This window comes from Erpetoichthys calabaricus, chromosome 5 (assembly GCF_900747795.2).
Source record: "Erpetoichthys calabaricus chromosome 5, fErpCal1.3, whole genome shotgun sequence".
In the NCBI taxonomy this organism is placed as follows: Eukaryota; Metazoa; Chordata; class Cladistia; order Polypteriformes; family Polypteridae; genus Erpetoichthys; species Erpetoichthys calabaricus.
In genome coordinates, this window is record NC_041398.2 from 242,917,272 (window position 1) to 242,941,185 (window position 23,914).

Here is a 23,914-nt window from a genome sequence, read left to right on the forward strand (position 1 = left end):
ATGATATTCAAGTCAGGGGACTGTGACGGCCATTCCAGAACATTGTACTTCTCCCTCTGCATGAATGCCTTTGTAGATTTCCAACCGTGCTTTGGGCCATTGTCTTGTTGGAATATCCAACCCCTGCGTAACTTCAGCTTTGTGACTGATGCTTGAACATTATCCTGAAGAATTTGGGTTGAATTCCTCTGACCCTCGACTTTAACAAGGGCCCCAGTCCCTGAACTAGCCACACAGCATGATGGAACCTCCACCAAATTTGACAGGTAGCAGGTGTTTTTCTTGGAATGCGGTGTTCTTCTTCCGCCATGCAAAGCGCTTTTTGTTCTGACCAAATAACTCCATTTTTGTCTCATCAGTCCAAAGCACTTTGTTCCAAAATGAATCTGGCTTGTCTAAATGAGCGTTGGCATACAACAAGTGACTCTGTTTGTGGTGTGAGTGCAGAAAGGGCTTCTTTCTCATCACCCTGCCATTCAGATGTTCTTTGTGCAAATTGTGCAGAATTGTAGAACGATGTACAGATACACCATCTGCAGTAAGATGTTCTTGCAGGTCTTTGGAGATGATCTGTGGGTTGTCCGTTACCATTCTCACAATCCTGCGCATGTGCCGCTCCTGTATTTTTCTTGGCCTGCCAGACCTGCTGGGTTTAACAGCAACTGTGCCTGTGGCCTTCCATTTCCTGATTCCATTCCTTACAGTTACAGAAACTGACAGTTTAAACCTCTGAGATGGCTTTTTGTAGCCTTCCCCTAAACCAGGAGACTCAACAATCTTTGTTTTCAGATCTTTGGAGAGTTGCTTTGAGGATCCCATGCTGTCACTCTTCAGAGGAGAGTCAAAGGGAAGGAAGCACAACTTGTGATTGACCACCTTAAATACCTTTATATCTCATGATGGGACACACCTGTCTATGAAGGCTTAACGAGCTCATCACACCAAATAATCAGCATTGAGCAGTGACAGGCATTCAAATCAGCACAATGACAAGGGGACACACATTTGTGCACAGCCAGTTTTTCACATTTGATTTAATTTCATACAACTAAATGAAGGACATACCACTGTTATCTTTTTTGTTAAAAGGAGAGTCTATTATGCAGGCTGAGAGCGGTTCCCAAACTTTTTCAAATGGCTATAGTAGCAGTTAAAATATTTCTTGTAAATCTCAACTTAAACAGTAATGTAATCAAATCAAATATAAATCCAAAGCTATTTGCCACTGCCAGGGCATTAACGTTTTATCGAGTTTGTTATCGTTACCCTCATTAGAATCCAGAGCCATGATCACATTATAACAAGCACCTTCCGAGCAACAGCAAGTTCACATTTCTAAATCGGTTTTCGTTTTGATCTGAACAGACACCAGCAGAAACTTTTTCTTTTATCAGGGAGCAGCATAAACAGTTTGTGTTCTGTAGCAACTCTCTTTGAGGATTAATATTTTTCCAAATTAAAAGCGCATAGAGCGATGGCTTCACACATAAATCAACATAAAACGTCTGTTGCTGCCTGCTGTGGGCGCCTGTTTGTAGTTTGTGGCGGCTCGACGGCCAGCAGGAATGCACGGTGGGCCGCTGTCTTTGTAAGACGGATGCACGCATGTGGCAGTTGCAGTGAGACCCAATATGGTTTGTACCTCCTGTCATTGTGTCTGTCCTCCCAGGCGAACGTTGCCATCGGTGCATCAGCTACACAAATGTGTTTGGCACCACAATCAGCTGATGCCAGTACCTCACTTTCATTTTTGACCTACATCTTCAGATCACTTGCACCAAAATCGGAGTCCGACAAATCAGAGTCCAATTCAGCGATAATAGGAAAAAAGTTTTGCTTTGAGCATTCACTTTGGTGTCTCTCCACCTGCCATATTAGAAGCCGTTTGCTCTTCGCTACTCAGGCACGCGCAGGGAATCGAGGTCAAGTCAACAAAGCTAACTGTCCTTCTGTAATCATAATATAAGTTTAATATGCCACTGTGCTCTGTGCAGATATTTTAAAATCTACTTTTCCTTTCTAATCACATGTACAGCTAACACAAAGTCAGATTTAGCACATAGGAGTTCACCATATAAGAACAGCTATCCATCCATCCATTGTCTCCCGCTTATCCGAGGTCGGGTCGCGGGGGCAGCAGCTTGAGCAGAGATGCCCAGACTTCCCTCTCCCCGGCCACTTCTTCTAGCTCTTCCGGGAGAATCCCAAGGCGTTCCCAGGCCAGCCGGGAGACATAGTCCCTCCAGCGTGTCCTGGCCTCCTCCCGGTTGGACGTGCCCGGAAAACCTCACCAGGGAGGCGTCCAGGAGTCATCCTGATCAGATGCCCGAGCCACCTCATCTGACTCCTCTTGATGCGGAGGAGCAGCGGCTCTACTCTGAGCTCCTCCCGGATAACTGAGCTTCTCACCCTATCTTTAAGGAAAAGCCCAGACACCCTGCGGAGGAAACTCATTTCAGCCGCTTGTATTCGCGATCTCGTTCTTTCGGTCACTACCCATAGCTCATGACCATAGGTGACGGTAGGAACATAGATCGACTGGTAAATTGAGAGCTTCGCCTTGCGGCTCAGCTCCTTTTTCACCACGACAGACCGATGCAGAGCCCTCATTACTGCGGATGCCGCACCGATCCGCCTGTCGATCTCACGCTCCATTCTTCCCTCACTCGTGAACAAGACCCCGAGATACTTGAACTCCTCCACTTGGGGCAGGATCTCGCTACCAACCCTGAGAGGGCACTCCACCCTTTTCCGGCTGAGGACCATGGTCTCGGATTTGGAGGTGCTGATTCTCATCCCAGCCGCTTCACACTCGGCTGCGAACCGATCCAGAGAGAGCTGAAGATCACGGCCTGATGAAGCAAACAGGACAACATCATCTGCAAAAAGCAGTGACCCAATCCTGAGCCCACCAAACCGGACCCCCTCAACGCCCTGGCTGCACCTAGAAATTCTGTCCATAAAAGTTATGAACAGAATCGGTGACAAAGGGCAGCCCTGGCGGAGTCCAACTCTCACTGGAAACGGGTTCGACTTACTGCCGGCAATGCGGACCAAGCTCTGGCACCGATCGTACAGGGACCGAACAGCCCTTATCAAGGGGGCCGGTACCCCATACTCTCGGAGTACCCCCCACAGGATTCCTCGAGGGACACGGTCGAATGCCTTTTCCAAGTCCACAAAACACACGTAGACTGGTTGGGCAAACTCCCATGCATCCTCCAGGACCCTGCTAAGGGTATAGAGCTGGTCCACTGTTCCGCGACCAGGACGAAAACCACACTGTTCCTCCTGAATCCGAGGCTCGACTATCCGACGGACCCTCCTCTCCAGGACCCCTGAATAGACTTTTCCAGGGAGGCTGAGGAGTGTGATCCCTCTGTAGTTGGAACACCCCCTCCGATCCCCTTTCTTAAAGAGGGGGACCACCACCCCGGTCTGCCAATCCAGAGGCACTGTCCCTGATGTCCATGCGATGTTGCAGAGGCGTGTCAACCAAGACAGTCCTACAACATCCAGAGCCTTGAGGAACTCCGGGCGTATCTCATCCACCCCCGGGGCCCTGCCACCAAGGAGTTTTTTGACCACCTCGGTGACCTCAGTCCCCAAGATGGGGGAGCCCACCTCTGAGTCCCCAGGCTCTGCTTCCTCATTGGAAGGCATGTTAGTGGGATTGAGGAGGTCTTCGAAGTACTCCCCCCACCGACCCACAACGTCCCGAGTCCAGGTCAGCAGCGCACCATCCCCACCATATACAGTGTTGACACTGCACTGCTTCCCCTTCCTGAGACGCCGGATGGTGGACCACAATCTCCTCGAAGCCGTCTGAAAGTCGTTCTCCATGGCCTCCCCAAACTCCTCCCACGCCCGAGTTTTTGCCTCAGCAACCACCAAAGCCACATTCCGCTTGGCCTGCCGGTACCTATCAGCTGCCTCCAGAGTCCCACAGGACAAAAGGGTCCTGTAGGACTCCTTCTTCAGCTTGACGGCATCCTTCACCGCCGGTGTCCACCAACGGGTTCGGGGATTGCCGCCACGACAGGCACCGACCACCTTACGGCCACAGCTCCGGTCAGCTGCCTCAACAATAGAGGCACGGAACATGGCCCATTCGGACTCAATGTCCCCCACATCCCTCGGGATGTGGTCGAAGTTCTGCCGGAGGTGGGAGTTGAAGCTACTTCTGACAGGGGGCTCTGCCAGACGTTCCCAGCAGACCCTCACAACACGTTTGGGCCTACCACGCCTGACCGGCATCCTCCCCCACCATCGAAGCCAACTCACCACCAGGTGGTGATCAGTTGACAGCTCCGCCCCTCTCTTCACCCGAGTGTCCAAGACATGTGGCCGCAAGTCCGACGACACGACCACAAAGTCGATCATCGAACTGAGGCCTAGGGTGTCCTGGTGCCACATGGTGTTCGTTATGGACAATCCGTGACGAGCACAGAAGTCCAATAACAAAACACCGCTTGGGTTCAGATCGGGGGGGCCATTCCTCCCAATCACGCCCTTCCAGGTCTCACTGTCATTGCCCACGTGAGCATTGAAGTCTCCCAGCAGAACGAGGGAGTCCCCAGAAGGTATGCCCTCGAGCACCCCCTCCAGGGACTCCAAAAAGGGTGGGTACTCCGAACTGCTGTTCGGTGCATACGCACAAACAAGTTAGGACCCGTCCCCCCAACCGAAGGCGAAGGGAGGCTACCCTCTCGTCCACCGGGGTGAACCCCAATGTACAGGCTCCAAGTTGGGGGGCAATAAGTATACCCACACCCGCTCGGCGCCTCTCACCGGGGGCAACTCCAGAGTGGTACAGAGTCCAGCCCCTCTCAAGGAGATTGGTTCCAGAGTCCAAGCTGTGCGTCGAGGGGAGTCCAACTATATCTAGCCGGAACCTCTCAACTTCGCGCACTAGCTCAGGCTCCTTCCCCTTCAGAGAGGTGACATTCCACGTCCCAAGAGTCAGCTTCTGTAGCCGAGGATCGGACCGCCAAGGTCCCCGCCTTCGGCCACCACCCAACTCACACTGCACCCGACCTCCTTGGCCCCTCCCATAGGTGGTGAAGAACCTAGAACAGTGTAAGAACAGCTAGGTAAGTTTTTAAGACAAGTTAAGGACAAACTGTGAGATGGGCATTGTACTGTTTCTGTATGACAGAGTCAGCGTGGCATTGGATCTTCTTTCCTTGTTTGGAATGGCATGATTTACCTAAGCGAGGGTCCGCACATGAAGAAAGAGTATAAAGCCTTGGAACATTGCCCAGCACACCTTTGAAGCCGACGGACAGATGGGAGATGCCGTCATCCAAGCCGGAAAATCCTTCCGACGCAGCGATGAAAACGGCAGACTGTATACATCGAGCTCCCACTCCCGAACTGGGGTCTTGCCATTGGATTCCATCGTCTTGTTATGCTGCATAAACCGCCATTAAAGAAAGCTAAATTCTCCTATGTGATTTCTTACCACCGTATCGCTAAAGGAGGGGTATTGCCTTTTATTATATACTAGGGGGCTCCGCCCCCTGCTCGCTTCGCTCGCCAACCCCTGGTGTTGGGTAATTGGTTGAGGGTGCACTGTTCTAATCCGATGTAATATTTGTCCACATACGCGAAAGCAGTATGGGCCATTGCCAGCTGGTGGCCTGATATTTACCCCAGTAGATGCAAAAGCAAATGAACTATTGTAGGATCAAATGCAGTCCATACAGTTTTTACTTCTGGGTACATTGTTAGTTAGAAGCTTCCATAGATATTTAGGATATTCATCTAAAGAAGGCAGTCTAACCTGACCCTTGTGACAACAACGTGTAAACGCATTAGTTGTATTGCCAGTTGTTTGTTCAGGGAAGTTAAGTGAATGACAATGACTGCAGATGACATTCATTAATTCAAATGCATTTTCATTAATAGTGGACTCATTACAGAATGCGTTGTCAGCTAATTGGCGGAAATGTTTAGCGGCTGTTTGTCGTTCCTTTCTTTGCAGTTTATCTTTTGCCTCTGCTGTTTGAGAGGCGAGGTGTAGGCGCCGATATTTAACCCGGTAGATGCAAAAGCAAATGATCTATTGTAGGATGTAATGCAGTCCATAAAGGTTTTACTTTCGGGTACATTGTTAGTTAGAAGCTTCCGTAGATATTCAGGATATTCATCTAAAGGAGGCAGTCTAACCTGACCCTTTTGACAACAACGTGTAAACACTTTAGTTGTATTGCCAGTTGTTTCTTCAGGGAAGTTATGTGAATGACAATGAATGTAGATGACATTCATTAATTCCAATGAATTTTCATTAACCCCTTAACCGCCCTCTGCCGGATATATCCGGCACCGTTGTTTTATTGCTAACGCCATACTGCCGGAATTATCCGGCACATTTGCCTGTGGTTATATGAATGCCTGGCAAGTAGTATAACTGACGGTTTGGCGTGGGTATTATTACTACGTTGTATTTCGACAAGTCTGTGGGTGTTTTGGCCGGTCATGTGACGTGATTCGCATGTAACAGCTGTGAATATGGCGAAACGTAAACTGACTTCAAGTGAGGCTTTGCAGGCGATTTTGGACAGTTCTGATCATGATTGTAGCAGTTCTGAAGAAGATTTTAGCGACAGTGATGAGCAGCAACGTGCGCTGCATGATACTGTGAATGAAGACGCATCGGATGACGGCGCTGAGTGGGTGTATCCCCAGCATCTCAGCTGGGCTGCTGCCCGTGGTGAACTACCTTTTCTGCATTCATTTGAGGGAACGTGTGGCTTTATTGTTGATGTAAACAATTACACTGCTGAGCAGTTTTATGAGCTGTTTGTGTCACCTGATTTGATCAGACATTTTGTTCATCAGACAAATCTGTATGCAGCACAGTTTATTGAGAAAAATCCCAATTTACCTCCACATTCCCATGTTCGTGCTTGGTTTGACACTGATGAAAACGAAATGAAAAAATTCATTGGGATTTTGATGTTGATGGGAATAATCAGAAAACCAGATATTGAGATGTACTGGTCTACAGATCCTATGTATGCAACACCTATTTTTGCAGCTGTCATGACACGTAACCGATTCTCTTTGCTGCTGAAATTCTTTCATTTGAATGACAACAGAAACGAGCCAGATAAGAAAGATCCAAACCGCGACCACTTGTTCAAGCTACGTCCTTTGATTGATCATTTATTTGAAGCATTTCAGTTGCCCTACATGCCAGGACCGTCAGTTGCAGTTGATGAAAGTTTATTGTCGTGGAAGGGCCGCTTACAGTTTCGACAGTATCTACCATTGAAAAGGGCACGGTTTTGGTATCAAGATGTTTTGCTTAGCTGAGAATTCAGGTTACATTTATAGATTTCGTGTATACACTGGCAACTTGCACAACATTTAGTGGTCAATACTGCTTGAATAAATGTAAAAAATGTAAAAAAAATGTAAAAAAGTAAAAAAACGAAAATTGTTCAGATTTCGCCTGGCTTGGGGAATATTTAGGGAGTTGGCGGTTAAAGGGTTAATAGTGGATTCATGATAGAATGCGTTGTCAGCTAATTGGCGGAATTGTTTAGCAGCTGTTTGTCGTTCCTTTTTTTGCCGTTTATCATTTGCCTCTGCTGTTCGAGAGGCGTGTTGTAGGTGCCTGCGTTTATTAATCGAGGCTATATGGTTTGGACGTGTGAGGATGCCGTACGTTTAATACGGAGAGTTCGTTTATTCTTATTACCCGGACCATGCTGTGTAGTGTGGAGGTTTAGTTTAGAAGCGCGTTGTAGGCGCTTGCGCCTTTCGGACCTTTGGGGCCTCCGTGGCCTATGCTGTGTATGTGGCCATTTAGTTCAGAAGCGCGTTGTATACTCTCTCTGGTTTGACTGTGGGGCGGGATGTCGACGCCTCTTGTGTTTGTTGTTTCTGTGAGTACTTTTTTATTTCCGTTAGTTGAGCTCGTTCGCTTTTGAGCCGTGTCTCTTTCGTTCTCAGTGGATCGCACTGTAGGCGCCTGCGCACTATGTCTCCTGCGTCCACGGGCATGTACCTGCTTCCATATCCGGTTTACCATTCTCGGTTAGTAATATGGATCTGTATAGTTTCGGGTTATGTAACACATCACAATTATAAAAGAACTTATTCCAACAAGGGAGCCAGCGCCCCCTGCTGGATTCACCTTGTAGCAAAAGCGTATCAAAAAGCTCTGCAACAAGAAGATCGCTGATTTCTTATCAATTGCTAGTGAGACGGAGGCTTTCAAAATAATAATAACAAAAACTGCATTAACGCACGATAAAATAATTGTCAGTGTTAATTAATAATGCGTTAACTTGCCCAGCCCTAGTTATTGTCCATCACTGATAAACAGTGCGAGGGTGGGCTAATCATTACTCGACTGCTGGGTCAGAGGTAAAGGCGGAGTGGTGGCTCTGAGGATAGGGATCTGCACTGGTAATCGGAACACTAAAAGTGACTACTCCATTGGGCCCCTGAGCAAGGCCCTTATTAGCCTGCAATTTGCTCCGTCCTGGGTATGACGTTAATCTGCATCCAGCCCTGCAAGTAGACCCTCCAACCTGCAGGGGAAAACCTGGGGGTGTGGTTGCAGAATTGGCAGCTACAGCCACGACCACGAGGAATGAAGAACGAACCCTGGAACTGATTTTGCGAAAACAGAAGAATAACATTGGAAGAGGGTGCAGGAGAGCTGAATGCAAGTGTTTGATCTGCTTAGGCCCTGATTCGTGTTCAGTAAAGTGGGTGCCAGGTGGGCGTCTAAGCGGAGGAGGAGCACAAAGCCCAAGCACTTAGACACCATAAAAAAACCTCACTCTGTGCCATTCCATCTGAACTAGTGTGGTGCTGAGGTGTCACCCGTCACATGGCAGCACTCGGGTCCCAATCTGGGATCTTAAGGGGGTTTGCCATGTGGTGGGTGCGGTCATGCGCTGTATCAGTGTGAGCTCTTGACCTCTCTCTTTCTCTCTCTCTGGGTCAGAACACACAGGGCAGTGTATTTCAACTAAACGATTTTTAGCTAGCAAGGCGAACACTCTTAGTTAAACAAACCCACACACGTAGGAAACTGGAGCCACGCAGCCTATGAAAATCACATCCAAAAGATCGCGCATCACAAGCATTTTTTTAGTAATAAAATGCAGTGCATTTCTCATTCCAACAGATGGCGAGTCATAAACATGAACACACTGCTTTTACGAATCCCACACCAAATGGCGTGTAACAGAGACACATGCAACGTATGGTGCACTGCAAACGACAACGTGGAGGACTACTCTGATTTCAACCTGTTTTAGAGGGGTAGCACATCTAGTTTATATCAAAGATAAAACCCGGCCTTTTAGACTGAAAGCAACAAATTGGCGACAGATTAATGGTCCACACTCCTATTCAGTTGTTAGTTAGGAGACGTGAAGCTGTAGTGAAACTGGGAGAATTGGGTAAAATCTCATATTAAGGCGGAGCAGTGGCTGTTAAGGCGGAGTGGTGGCTCTGAAGCTAGGGATCTGCACTGGCAATCGGAAGGTTGCCGGTTCGAATCCCGTAAATGCCAATATGGACTCTGCTCGGTTGGACCCTTGAGTGAGGCCTTTAACCTGCAATTGCTGAGCGCTTTGAGTAGTGAGAAAAGCGCTATATAAATGCAAAGAAAGAATTATTATATTGCTGGCAAGATGTCCCCAGAGATGGTTAAGGTTTGACATCTTTATTCAGGATGCACCCTACTTCAGATGCCAAAAAGACTCAACTCTCACTGACAAGGTGGCCAAGGATGAACTACTTCTGCCATTGACACCTGAATTACAGGGCCTACAGAAAGTAGTTAAGACCCTTTGGAAGTTTCCACATTTTATTTTATATATACCACATTGAATCAAAGAGGATTTGGCTTTTTGACACCAAAAGAAAAAAAGACTGTAATGTCAAAGTGAAAACAGATCTCTGCCCAGTGGTCTAAATTAATTATGCAGATCTTTCACAAAAAAACAAACTGCGTAAGTATTCACATTTTAGGAGACTCGTAAATCATCACTGGTGCAGCCAACTGCATGTAGAAGTCCCACAATCCTACTCTTCATTGTTCAGGCAAGACGACTACTACAGTAATTTCTGTTTACTTGTACCGCTAATATTTCCTAACTACGACTTTAACTGCCGTGCCAGCGTGAATGCGTTTGACTTGAATGTGCCGATAGTCCAGCTAGCTGTTGTACTCTGTGAATCCACAAGGAGGCGCCGGCTCCCACAGAATTCAATTTTCTGAAGGACCTCCTCTTCCATGCGAGAAGAAAATGAATATGCTAAGAAAAAATGCACTTTAGTTTATTTTCTTTCTGATAACAAGTAAGTGCATGTGAATTGAGTTACTGGAAAATGGAAATAATCTCTGGTGTCACAAACTAAAGCAAGTAACGGGATGGCTTTCTTTGGGAAGCAGTTGTCTTCCATCTTTTGGACGTTTTGTCCTTCAGGCCATACGTTGTTTCATAGACCTTTATGTCATGCGATAAGGTAAAGACACACACTGGCACTTTTACTGTCATGATTAAGAAATGTTTTGTATACAAAGCCAATCTTACAAATGACCTGAAGTAGGCAAGTTACGAAAATCATTTTGCTTTTAACAGGGTCAGCTCAAGTTGGACAGTTGGGAGACAAAGTCAGAGAGGCGAGATTGTGTTGGTTTGGACATGTGCAGAGGAGAGATGCTGGGTATATTGGGAGAAGGGTGATAGGGATAGAGCTGACAGGTAAAAGGAGAAGAGGAAGGCATAAGAGAAGGTTTATGGATGTGGCGAGAGAGGACTTTAAGGTGATGGGTGTAACAGAACAAGATGACGAGGACAGAAAGATATGGAAGAAGATGATCCGCTGTGGCAACCCCTAACGGGAGCAGCCGAAAGATCAAAAACTCAAAAGATAACTGGAATTTTTAGTACCAACAATAATTAACTTAGAAAAGACCTCAAACTTACCAACATTCCGCACTTGTTCAGATATGTCAGCTCTGATGTCAGAGAAATCCCACATTGCAAGGAAGGAGTCAAAACAAGAGCCCTCCTCAGCTTCTTGGACGTAAGGCTTATAGGTGAAGCTGTAGTGATGGGCAATTGCAGCAAAAAACATCTCGACGCAAATGACAAAGTCCTATAAAACAAAACAAAGGACACTCAGTACAGTGTATACTTAACTGGACTAAACTCTACCGAGGTCTTGTAACATTTCAACAAAACACCCGCTTTTTTTAAACCTCCTTAGCGTCGTTTTTTTCTTGTAAAACTTGTAAAAAGTGTTGCATTTTTTTTTGGCTTAAAAAGATATTTATTAAATCACACCTATCTACTGTAAAACGTGTAAAACACTAAAAGTACAAAGTCAGAAGTGTAGAAAGTATAACAGTGATACAGATCATAATAATAATAATAAAAATCATGCTAATCTTATCTTATATATAAAGCAGAATGTAACAATTGTGTATGTTATCATCCAGTTGGGGCAGCACAGTGGGTAGAGCTGCTGCCTCGCAGTTAGGAGACCTGTGGTTCGCTTCCCGGGTCCTCCCTGCATGGAGTTTGCATGTTCTCCCCGTGTCTGCATGGGTTTCCTCCCACCGTCCAAAGACATGCAGGTCTTTGCATTGCCGGTCCTAAATTGTCCCTGGTGTGTGGGTGTGTGTGCCCCCTACCCAGGTTTAGTTTCCTGCCTTGCGCCCTGGGATTATCTTCAGCAGACCCCCGTGACCCTGTAGTTAGGATATAGCGGGTTGGATAATGGATGGATGGATGGATCATCCAGTTGATGCTTAGCTCCACAAGGGGGCGCCAGAGAACTCCAGAAATAGAAATACAGTCCACAATATAAGAATATAAATACAATAAAGACTTTTTATTCTGCAAAGCACCTTCCAGTGAGCACCTCTCCAACAATTAGTCACAATATAAAGCAGACTGTAACAGTCTTGTGGTCTTGTATGCATGTTATCATCCACTTGATGCTCGGAACGACCACCAGAGGGCGAACTGGAGGTGACTGCCAGCATTCTATGTTTGAGCGCCACTGCATGCCTGATCCATCCATCCTCTTCTGCTTATCCGAGATCGGGGCGCTGGGGCAGCAGCTTGAGCAGAGATGCCCAGACTTCCCTCTCTCCGGCCACTTCTTCTAGCTCTTCCGGGAGAATTCCAAGGCGTTCCCAGGCCAGCCGAGAGACATAGTCCCTCCAGCGTGTCCTGGGTCTTCCCTGGGGCCTCCTCCCGGTTAGACGTGCCCGGAACACCTCTCCAGGGAGGCGTCCAGGAGGCATCCTGATCAGATGCCCGAGCCACCTCATCTGACTCCTCTCGATGCAGAGGAGCAGCGGCTCTACTCTGAGCTCCTCCCGGATGACTGAGCTTCTCACCCTATCTTTAAGGGAGAGCCCAGACACCCTGCGGGGGAAACTCATTTCAGCCGCTTGTATTCGCGATCTCGTTCTTTCGGTCACTACCCATAGCTCATGACCATAGGTGAGGGTAGGAACATAGATGGACTGGTAAATTGAGAGCTTTGCCTTACGGCTCAGCTCCTTTTTCACCACAACAGACCGATGCAGAGCCCTCATCACTGCGGACGCCGCACCGATCCGCCTGTCGATCTCACACTCCATTCTTCCCTCACTCGTGAACAAGACCCCGAGATACTTGAACTCCTCCACTTGGGGCAGGATCTCGCTACCAACCCTGAGAGGGCACTCCACCCTTTTCCGGCTGAGGACCATGGTCTCGGATTTGGAGGTGCTGATTCTCATCCCAGATGCGAACCGACCCAGAGAGAGCTGAAGATCACGGCCTGATGAAGCAAACAGGACATCATCATCTGCAAAACGCAGTGACCCAATCCTGAGTCCACCAAGCCGGACCCCCTCAACGCCCTGGCTGCGCCTAGAAATTCTGTCCATAAAAGTTATGAACAGAATCGGTGACAAAGGGCAGCCCTGGCGGAGTCCAACTCTCACTGGAAACGGGTTTGACTTACTGCCGGCAATGCGGACCAAGCTCTGACACCGGTTGTACAGGGACCGAACAGCCCTTATCAGGGGGTCCGGTACCCCATACTCTGAGTACCCCCCACAGGATTTCCCGAGGGACACGGTCAAACGCCTTTTCTAAGTCCACAAAACACATGTAGACTGGTTGGGCGAACTCCCATGCACCCTCCAGGACTCTGCTAAGGGTGTAGAGCTGGTCCACTGTTCTGCGACCAGGACGAAAACCACACTGTTCCTCCTGAATCCGAGGTTCGACTATCCGACGGACCCTCCTCTCCAGGACCCCCGAATAGACTTTTCCAGGGAGGCGGAGGAGTGTGATCCCTCTGTAGTTGGAACACACCCTCTGGTCCCCCTTCTTAAAGAAGGGGGACCACCACCCCATTCTGTCAATCCAGGGGCACTGTCCCTGATGTCCATGCGATGTTGCAGAGACCTGTCGACCAGGACAGTTGACAGTTCCTTGAGGAACTCCGGGCGTATCTCATCCACCCCCTAGGCCCTGCCACCAAGGAGTTTTTTGACCACCTCGGTGACCTCAGTCCCAGAGATGGGGGAGACCACCTTCGAGTCCACAGGCTCTGCTTCCTCATTGGAATGCATGTTAGTGGGATTGAGGAGGTCTTCCCCCCACCGACCCACAACGTCCCGAGTCGAGGTCAGCAGCACACCATCCCCACCATATACAGTGTTGACACTGCACGGCTTCCCCCCTCCTGAGATGCCGGACGGTGGACCAGAATCTCCTCGAAGCCATCCAAAAGTCGTTCTCCATGGCCTCCCCAAACTCCTCCCATGCCCGAGTTTTTGCCTCCGCAACCACCAAAGCCGCATTCCGCTTGGCCTGCCGGTACCTATTAGCTGCCTCCAGAGTCCCACAGGATAAAAGGGACCGGTAGGACTCCTTCAGCTTGACGTCATCCTTCACCGCCGGTGTCCACCAACGGGTTTGGGGATTGCCGCCACGACAGGCACCGACCACCTTACGGCCACAGCTCCGGTCAGCTGCCTCAACAATAGAGGCACGGAACATGGCCCATTCGGACTCAATGTCCCCCACCTCCCTCGTGCCTGATGCTTTTGGAAGTAAATAGAGTTGGCCAGGTTGGCATCCCAACTATTTTTGGGACATATTCTGTCTTTGTGACTCGACCCACCATTATATTATATATATATAAATCTTATATATAAAGCAGACTGTAACAATCTTGCAGTCTTGTATGTATGTTATCATCCAGTTGACGCTCGGAATGTTTCTGGTGTGCTCCGTAAAAGCAACTGGCAGTTTTATTATGAAACATCCGTAGTATTTGTTTGTCGTTTAATATTTGTTTTTGTTATCTATATTTTCATCTTACATTATTCTTATTGTAACAATGTTGTAGTGGTCATAGAACTAAATCAACCTAATAATAATAATATTAATTTCACTGTTTTTTTTTTTGTCATCAAAAATTCTGCATGTAAAAACTTATTACTACTACACCACAAAACAAAAATTAATCTGTCAAGTTGTATTTTTTTTTTTTTTTAATTCATATTTTTTATCATCCAGTTGACGCTCAGAATGATACTGGTGTGCTCCGTAATTATATTTTTCTCAAACAATAAAAAAAAAAAAAAAAAAAAAAAAACTTTATTTTCCTCCGGGGGGCGCCCCCGAGAGTCGTGGAGTCCTGGAGATAGACACTTCCGGCACACCTGGGGAGGTGGAGGAAGGACTTTCCAGGGACACCCGGAGTGCTTCTGGGTGCTAGTGCGGCACTTCCTGGTGTGGCGGAAGGTCATCAGCAAGCACCTAGAGCACATCTGGGTGAATATAAAAGGGGCCGCCTTCCTACAGTTGGAGAGTTAGAGTCGGGAGCGGGAGCAGGACGAAGCTCCTGTGAGGCGAGGAAAGGTGGCCCACGGACATTGAGAGAAAGGCCCGTGTGCAGGGTGATTGGTGCTGGGAGCACTGAGTGCTGTGCATACTTTATTAGAGAAATAAACGTGTGTTTTATAAGGAAGTGGTGTTTGTCTGATGGTGTTCGGACCCGTGCTCACAACTGTGTAAATGTGCCCTTTATGTACTATATCTTGAAGCACGGTGAAATACACGATCCAACGTCACAGTCCAGACAGTAGTAGCGCGATTCCAGACTGATCAGCTTTTGAAGAGCAATTGACATGAGCGTCCCTTTCGTAGTCATCAGAATCCCTTTTGATTTCACTGTCTGAAGACGGATTAACTTCGTCACCACTGCTTATATTTCTGTCAAGAGCGTGCAACACCTGGGCTGCTGAAAAACACCATTATGAGGCTAGGAGAAGGCGTGTCTGCACCGCTGCCGGGGTAACACTCGGGCCTGTCGCTTACACAAGACACGCCCATACAGTTTCCTGAGCAACATTCGACACAAACGCTGTTGCCACTTTTACAGCCCGAGTAATGCGTGGGTGTGACGCTTACGCAAGACGCGTCTATACAGTTGCCCGAGTGACGCTTTTCGCACTGCTTTTTGACAGCCCAAGTGACACTCTGGTGTAACGTTAAGGAGGTTAAACCATTTTTTTTCCCCCCACTAGAAAGTTGGAGGGAGCCAAGCACTTTTTACTGCATTCCATTTACCGTGTAACTCGGATGTCTGAGATGTGAATGATGTCACACCCAAGTTAATTGTGTTCCAGTAAAACAAACATTCAGAAAATCAATATAGTTGCATTTAGGAAAACCTTTGTTGTGCTTGCTCCATCTGAATTAACAGACGGTGATGACAAGGCAATACGCAGTATTTTGCGTATCACAACACCATAGCAACTTGTCCACTGATACAAGTTGGGCAGTGCGGTGTGTGCGGCTGAGTTCATGAGACACAAATAGACAGAAGTGCAGATAGCATTCAATAAATTTGAGGTGTCTGTCGCCATTTTGGATTGACATCAAGATGTGAAGTCGGACAAACTCGGGCTTGACAGATCAGCCCAGAGATTCTAAGTCAGAAAATCGGATTTAAGGGGCCGTTCCAGATGAACTTGGAAATTCTGTCTTCCCACTTCCAATGGAACGCAGTATTTGGTAGGAATCCACATAAACTAGTTACTGCAACTTCCTTACTGCTGATCTAATCAGACTGGCCAGTAGGTTTGGATTGGTGGTTGAAGCAGATGCAGACACACACACATACAAACACACACACACACACACACACACACACACACACACACACACACACACACACAGGGAGAACATGAAAGCTACATAAAATACAGCAGAAGGGTGGACACTGCAGTCCGGTGTTTTGAGTCTGTGAAGTAACAGTACTGACCGCTGGTTTTCTGAGAGACTTCATGGCATTTAAGTTGCATACACGCTGTGGTTGTGTATTAATATTTTTATATTTAACAATATATAGTATATCCTTTACTTAATGTGTGGATTTTGCACATTCTTTTCGTGTTTGGGCAGGTTTTCCTCCTGGCCTTTCTCTCCCGTATCCACAAAGACAAAGGAGTCGGAAGTCAGAAGCCATTTTTGGGTTACTGGAGGTGGAGGAGGAGTAAATGTAAATTGCAATAAAATGTGCTCAAATTTCGAATTTGATCAAACTATTTTTTTTTTCTTTTTAGGACACATTTTAATTTACATTGACTGATTTCTAGTTTTTTTTGGCAAATTTCTTCATGGAAGCATGTAGCTGACCTCCTCCGACTCGCTAAGATTACGTAACTGGAGGCAACAACTAAAAACCATAGGGAGAACTGCAGAATGTGACATGGCCTTTAGCTGACAAACTTCTCTCAAGATCACAACATTGTTGGTTTTTTTTGTGGATTCATTTCCTTGTTTTAGAAGGACAGTGACAGACTGAGAACGATTTACTGTTGTGTTTCACAAATGTCATATATGTATCGTGTCAAGTCAAGTTGGGGAGCATGCACTGGGTACAGAGTGTTGCCGTAGCCACCACACGACGAAAACAGTTCGGGATCCCGGTTGGCAACCCCTCAGGCAGACACGCGGTTCAGTCCCACCTTCCAGAAATGACCCTCTATCTGCCGCAGCCAGGTGTTACCTGGGCATCCCCTTGGCCTGGTCCTCAAAAATGAGCTGGATCACCCTCAGGTAATCGCGCCACATGGCTGTAGTGCCGTAGCTGACTCTCCCTCACAATGCAGGTCATGTGCCTCATTCAGGTCTCCATGAGCAACACAAAGTCAAACCAGCGGGACCCTAGGAGTTTCCCGGAAAGACACAATACCGAAGGAGTCCAGTCTTCGTCTCAGGTCACTGGATAGCGTCCATGTCAATAGCATATGTGTATAATGTATTTATTTGTTAAATGATGTTTGTTTCCTTGCACTTTTCTTATAAATATCACCAACAACAATTTCTTCGTTGTGTGTCCCAAAATATCAATGGGCTTTAAAAGGCCCTTTTTTTTTGACAGTCCCTGAGCTTTGACTCCCTACTGCGGACCACCACGGCTACTGTATTTAGATTCTCATTTATGGAGGGACGTGGAAAAGCACAAGGGTTCAACTAAAGGAATACATTTATAGAGTAACCAGGACCTCAGCCATTTAAGATACACTGTCACAGACTGGCCCAGTAGGAGAAAGTGGAACTGTATGTGCTGCTGCTGCTGCTGCCATCTCCAAGTTATTTCCCACCCTGTGTTGCGAGGATAGGCTTTAGCTTCCCGTAGGCCTAAACTGGATATATGGGATGGGGGGGGAATCCACAGCATGGGGACAATACACAAACTCTACAGTCAAAAGCTGGACAAGGGCTATGGGATACATCCTCATCCGAGTATTAGAAAAAGTAAATGTAATTAAAAACCTGTAAACCCGTTGCCACAGCCTCCACACTGTCCCAGTCCCAGGTGTGAGTTTCGGAAATAAACCCAACCTTCACCAGAAGTGCAATAAAAACAGCTTGCCTGAAAAACAAAAAAAAGAAACCATAAGAACATGTTTAACTTGGACGTTATTTCTCAGAATAAAATTAAATTTAAACTGTGCCATGGCATCAAGCATGTGGAAGAATGAGTTTTTTTTTTTTTTTTTTTTTAGAGAGGTGCTGCAAAGAGGAATGGGTGAAACTGGCCAAGGATAGGTGTGCCAAGCTTGTGGCATCATATTCAAAAAGACTTGAGGCTGTAATTGCTGCCAAATGGGCATCGACAAAGTACTGAGCAAAGGCTGTGAATACTTATGTACATGGCATTTCTCAGTTTTTTTTATTTTTAATACATTTGCAAAAAACTCAAAACTTTTTTCACGTTGTCATTATGGGGTGTTGTGTGTAGAATTCTGAGGAAAAAAATGAATTTAATCCATTTTGGAATGAAGCTGTAATATAACAAAATGTGGAAAAAGTGATGCGCTGGGAATACTTTCCGGATGCACTGTACATGCAACAAAACTATCAGGATGCCATGGTCATAGTACGTGAATTCGGAAAGCCTGATTTCACAACTGTGTCTCTCAAGAAGTATTTATTTCTTCTTGATTTTTGAATAATAATTCTTTACATTTATATTGCGCTTTTCTCACTGCTCAAAGTGCTATCCACACAGCTAGGACCCGGGAATCGAACCCACAATCTCCTTACTGCAAAGCAGCAGCACTACCACTGCGCCACCTGTGAGGATAATTCCTTTCTCACCGTTTTCCGTTCCCATTCTTTCACCGCCATATGCTATCGCGGGCGTCGGCTAGTTTCAAATAATATATAACATCAGTTACCCACTGACTTAAAAGGGGAGAGTTAGGATTCTTCCAGTTAAGCAAGATAAGTCTGCGTACCAATAGTGTAGTGAAGGCAACTACAGTTTGTTTGTCCTTCTCCACTTTAAGCCCATCTGGAAGGACACCAAACCCAGCTGTTAATGGGTATGGGGGGATTGTGACACCAAGGCTGTCTGAAAGGCATTTAAAAATTTTGGTCCAGAATGTTAATTTGGCACAGGCCCAAAACATGTGGCCCAGTGAGGCTGGAACTCGATTGCAGTGTTCGCAGGTTGGATCTTGCCCAGGAAACATTTTGGACAATTTTAAGCGAGACAGATGTGCTCTATATATAATGTTTAGTTGAATAATTGTATGCTTTGCACATATGGAACTCAAGTGAATTCTCTGCATTGCTACCTGAAGAATGAGTTCTGATCGACATCACCCAATTTTTGACAATCCTGTGGCAAGCAAAGTGTCTCAATAAATGTTCTCTTGAATCCAAATACATAGATTTACTTTACTGCAATTAACGCAAGTACAGGTTTGAAAGCATTCACTCAACACAAATAAAAGTAAAAAGACTATCTGCTCAAGAATGAGTGCGATTTAATTGTGAAATTGTCTTTCATGTTTTTCAAAAACGTTTGTTGATTGTATTTTAACATGCAAATTCTCAAACGTACGCAGTTTTTAATGTCTGGAAAACATTTGGGATTAAATCACTTCGCATCCTATGAACAATTACATTCTAAATTTAACTTTCCAGCAACACATTTCTTTCACGGCCTTCAAATTAGAAACTTTGTTAAACAGAACTTGCCCAATTTCCCTCACCTCCCACCTCCCTCTATGCCGGAAAAAATATTGATCAGTCTTGAGGACTCCGACAACATCTCTGTAATATATAAAAACATTTTACAGTCCCTCCCTTTCAAAGCTCCTAGAGAACAGCAAGAAAAGGATATCTTACTCAGCATCTCAGAAAAGAAGGTAGCAATGCACAGAATTCACTCGAGCTCCATATGTGCAAAGCATACAATTATTCAACTTACAATTATATCCATCCATCCATCTTCCAACCCACTATATCCTAACTACAGGGTCACGGGGGTCTGCAGGAGCTAATCCCAGCCTACACAGGACGCAAAGCAGGAAACAAACCCCAGGCAGGGTGCCAGCCCACCGCAGCTTAAAATTATATATCCAGCACATCTGTCTCGTTTAAAATTGTCCAAAATGTTTTCAAGACCAACCTGCGAACTTTGTAATCGAGCTCCAGCCTCACTGGGCCACATGTTTTGTGCCTGCACCACATTAACATCATTTTGAACCAAAATCTTTAAACACCTATCAGACAGCCTTGGGGTCCCAATCCCTCCTAATCCACTAACAGCTGTGTTTGGTGGGCTCACTGAGGGGCTTAAAGTGGAGAAGGACAAACAAACTGAAAGTGCGTTTATTTCACTACTGGCACGTAGACTTATTTTGCTCAACTGGAAGAATCCTAACTCAATTCTTTTAAGTCAGTGGATAACTGATGTTACACATTATCTGAAATTGGAAAAAAAAATCAAATTCTCACTTAGAGGATCTGTGAAAAACTGGACCTGATCAATAACATTTTAGAATAAGCATTGAGCAATTGAGGAAGCGTATTCTCTCCCCTCTTTTTGATTTATTTATCAATTCATCCAATTACTCATTTTTACTAGTTTAAAGTTCTACTCTGCTGGCCTAGCTCTCTTTCTTATGGGTGGGGTTTGATTTGTTTCGAACCTAGTTTTGTAAAACTTGACTTCTTTGTATGGAATGTTATTTGATTTTAATAAAATCAATAAAATGCCAAAAAAAACCCCAGAATAACCTGGACATGCCTGGATAGAGGAGGAATGTTAATAATAATCAAATAAATGTTGGACTGTGGCCTGTCTTAAAAAATACAAAAGTTACCAGAAGGAAACGAAGACAACCAGCTTCACACAGAGGAATTTTCCCACTGGACGAATTGGATTCAGCTCATCTCTCAAAGCCTTGTAGAACAGCACAAGGCAGTACATAGCAAACTGGAAGAAAATTAAAGACATGACAGTGTTAGTAATGTTCTATGATGAGAAAGGTACAAAGACACAGGAATTATAAACCTAAGGACTTGGGCTTCTTTCCCAAGTGCATTTCACTTTTAAAAACAAACAGTTATGTTAGCTTAAATATGTAGAGTTTGCACTGTTGATACAGGTGGAAATTTAAATGTCTTGACTGTAATAATAAAAAAAAAAAAATTAGTAATTGTAATAATAGTGGGCAGTGCCACCTTAAAGATGAAGAGTCAAGAAGATGCATACTGTGCATGCTCTTAAACCCAACCGTGAACCTAAATATTCATCACCCCATCTTGTTTGCCAGGCATATCCTAAAGTTAAGATTAGATCATCGCATCACCGATTTACAGTGGATTGAAAAAGTGTTCAACCCCCTAGACAAAGTCTAAATTTCCTGTAATATTTTTTTATCTTTAGTTTCATACTGTTATATATAAATGAGGGCCTCTTGGACAATAAATTTTCACTAAAAAATCCTGAAAATCAAATTATGTTGCAACAATGAAGAACATATCAGTGAAATCTGCTGTTGACTAAGTATTCGAGCCCTAACAGCTTGGAGACTGTGTGATTGTTAACAATGCAATAAAGGGAATGAACACAGGTGTAAACAATCGAGCCATTAATCTCTCTAACAGGTTGACTGGTCTATAAGTGAATATTCAGGCCAGTTCTTATGAATATGGTTTATATGGTGAAACCTCAAAAATTGACAAAAATGAACACAAGGGAACTTTCTAATGACTTGAGAAGCACTGTGATTAAGAAGTTTAAACATGGCAATGGTGCCAAGAAGATTGCCAAGCTCCTTAGCCTCAGTGTGTCCACTGTGAAGTGGAAGACGACTGGAAGCATAGTGAACCGGCCTAGCCACACAAGCTCATTTTGCTGGTCCCATTACCACTTTCCAGTCGCACATTTTTTGAAAGCAAAAAAGACTCTACCCACCGAGGGTAATTTCGGTGACGATGAATTTATCTCAGTTCTTGGTGAGTGTTGAATGTGATGGTTAGCACTTTTTTCATGTCACTGTAATTTGGATGGGTACAATGGACCCAAATACCGTGAGCCCCGTTTGGGGCTCATAGCTGATACGGACTAGAATTTCAGCAAATATTTTGTGATTGAGTTTTATAGGAAAGGGCTAGATTATAGGCATTCCCTAAATCATCAACCAACAACAATGATATCAGGACACCCGGATTTCACTACATCGGACGCACAGAAATGGGCAAAGAGAGGAAATGTGTAAGAAAAATGCAAGAAAACAATGCTCTAGATGCGATGTTGGGACTACACGTGGAATGCTTTCAAGAATGGCATCAAAAATTGATGGGGATCAGAAACAATGCCTGCGCTGTAATTGACGTTTTTCTTACTATTCGGTTGTAGATGGATAGAAATAAAGTAAAAAATATTCAGAAAAAAATTTGGCAATTAATGGGTTAATATAGTGGATGCTTAACTTATCATCTTTATTACTAAATAGTGAGAAGGATGGCGTCGACCATTACCCGGCCGATTACACCACTGGAATGGAAGAACAGGGGGAGAAAGGCTCGCTGAGGCAATACCTCCCCTGGGACGCTAGAGGGCAGCCCTCCTGGGCGGCTGTGGCACCATCGTTTCCCACAGGGCATGCTGGAAGCTGGAGTTTGATGCAGCCCTATTGGGTTCTGTGGGGGCCACCAGGGGGAGCTGCAGAGCCATTCACTGGATTTCCATCACACATGGGAGTGATTCCAGGTAATCCTGATGAACCACCTGCAGCACTCCCAGGAGTAGAATAAAAGGAGCCGCCTCACTCCATTCGGAGAGCCCCGAGACGGGAGGAGGTTGGACGAAGCTTGCCGAGAGAGGAGTGGAGGTGGCGGAGGAAGAAGCAGGAAAAGAAAGAAGGCCTGTGTTTGATTATCGGTGCTTTGGACTGTATTGTGCTGAGGGAAGCAAAAGAAAAGCGCTCCCCGACTGTAAATAAAATGTGTGCTGTGTGGCAAAGTCGGGTGTCGGGTTAGGGCGGCTGTACGTACCCCTGGGGTTCCCAATACCTACCAACTGCGATACGTTGTTGACAATCACAAGGTAGGTCCAGGCATTTGCAGAGCTGAAGTTTCCTTCATCGTACACATTACAGAGCTGGCAGATTCTGTTAAAAGAAATCACAATTACAAATTTCTTCCATTCACGTTGCTTAATTTGATTAAGACTAAACAGTAATTGCTGTTTGATTATTTCTGCAGTATTTCTCATTTTCTTCATCATGCTTTTCAAGTGCAAAGATTTATATATTAGAACAAAATGTAGCACTTTAAAGCTATGATACATATTAAAATAATATCTGAGAGACTCTTAAGAAATATAAAAACTGAATTTCAAAAATTTTTAGTAGATTATATTGCTAGCCATTTTGGCACTGGAATACTGAAACAGTCCATGGAGGTGCAATGTGTACATAGATGAATATCCTATCTTGGTCTTTGGAAAGAAACATATAATTAACTTGTTTTGAGTTGTTTTGAATATTTTAACCTCTAGGAACAAACTACACATAGTGCATGAGGTAATGCATGTCCTGGGGCTGTAAACGTGTAAAAAGTCCAATAGTGGAGGGATAGCAAATGCCAAGGAGGAAGCAAAAACTCTGCCACTACTTACACGCCACAAAAAACAGAAAACTTGTTGTACTGTATCTGTAAAGTCATTGATAAACTGGCCATCTTTATTCAAGTAATCCCAATCTCTGATATTTTTCAGATTACTTTTTGAGAGAATCATTTTTGAGTAAGAAAGGAGAGGTCAATCAATATCTGACTAGTTACACTCGCTGTGCCTGACACTAGAAAGGGGTGATGTGCTGCGTATTGATCAGTCATGAAAAAAAACAAAAAAAAAAACAATTTCATTCTGTTCAATATGCGTGATGATAAACTTAAAACTACACCAATACTAGAAGCACCAATAAATAAACAGTTCTGTGCTGCTGTTCACCATTAAGCGTGTCTCAAGAGGCTGTCTGTGGGAGAAGCAGCTCGAGTGCAAGCGACACCTTCCATAGTCATAATCTGGCTTTAGACTTTAT

At 45.3% G+C, this 23,914-nt stretch overlaps 2 protein-coding genes across 3 annotated transcripts in view; one reads left to right on the forward strand and one right to left on the reverse strand.

Moving 5' to 3' along the window:
* The window catches only part of prmt9 (protein arginine methyltransferase 9), a 131,691-nt gene that overhangs the window by 102,334 nt on the left and 5,443 nt on the right, over positions 1 to 23,914 (forward strand). The gene's annotated exons all lie outside the window — the stretch shown is intronic.
* The window catches only part of tmem184c (transmembrane protein 184C), a 66,606-nt gene that overhangs the window by 6,884 nt on the left and 35,808 nt on the right, over positions 1 to 23,914 (reverse strand). Inside the window, exons 6-9 of the mRNA XM_028802714.2 lie at positions 22,888 to 22,981; positions 20,687 to 20,799; positions 17,841 to 17,940; positions 10,965 to 11,136 (exon numbers count right to left, since the gene is read on the reverse strand). Coding sequence (XP_028658547.1) covers positions 10,965 to 11,136; positions 17,841 to 17,940; positions 20,687 to 20,799; positions 22,888 to 22,981 — 479 coding nt within the window. The remainder of the gene's footprint in view (positions 1 to 10,964; positions 11,137 to 17,840; positions 17,941 to 20,686; positions 20,800 to 22,887; positions 22,982 to 23,914) is intronic.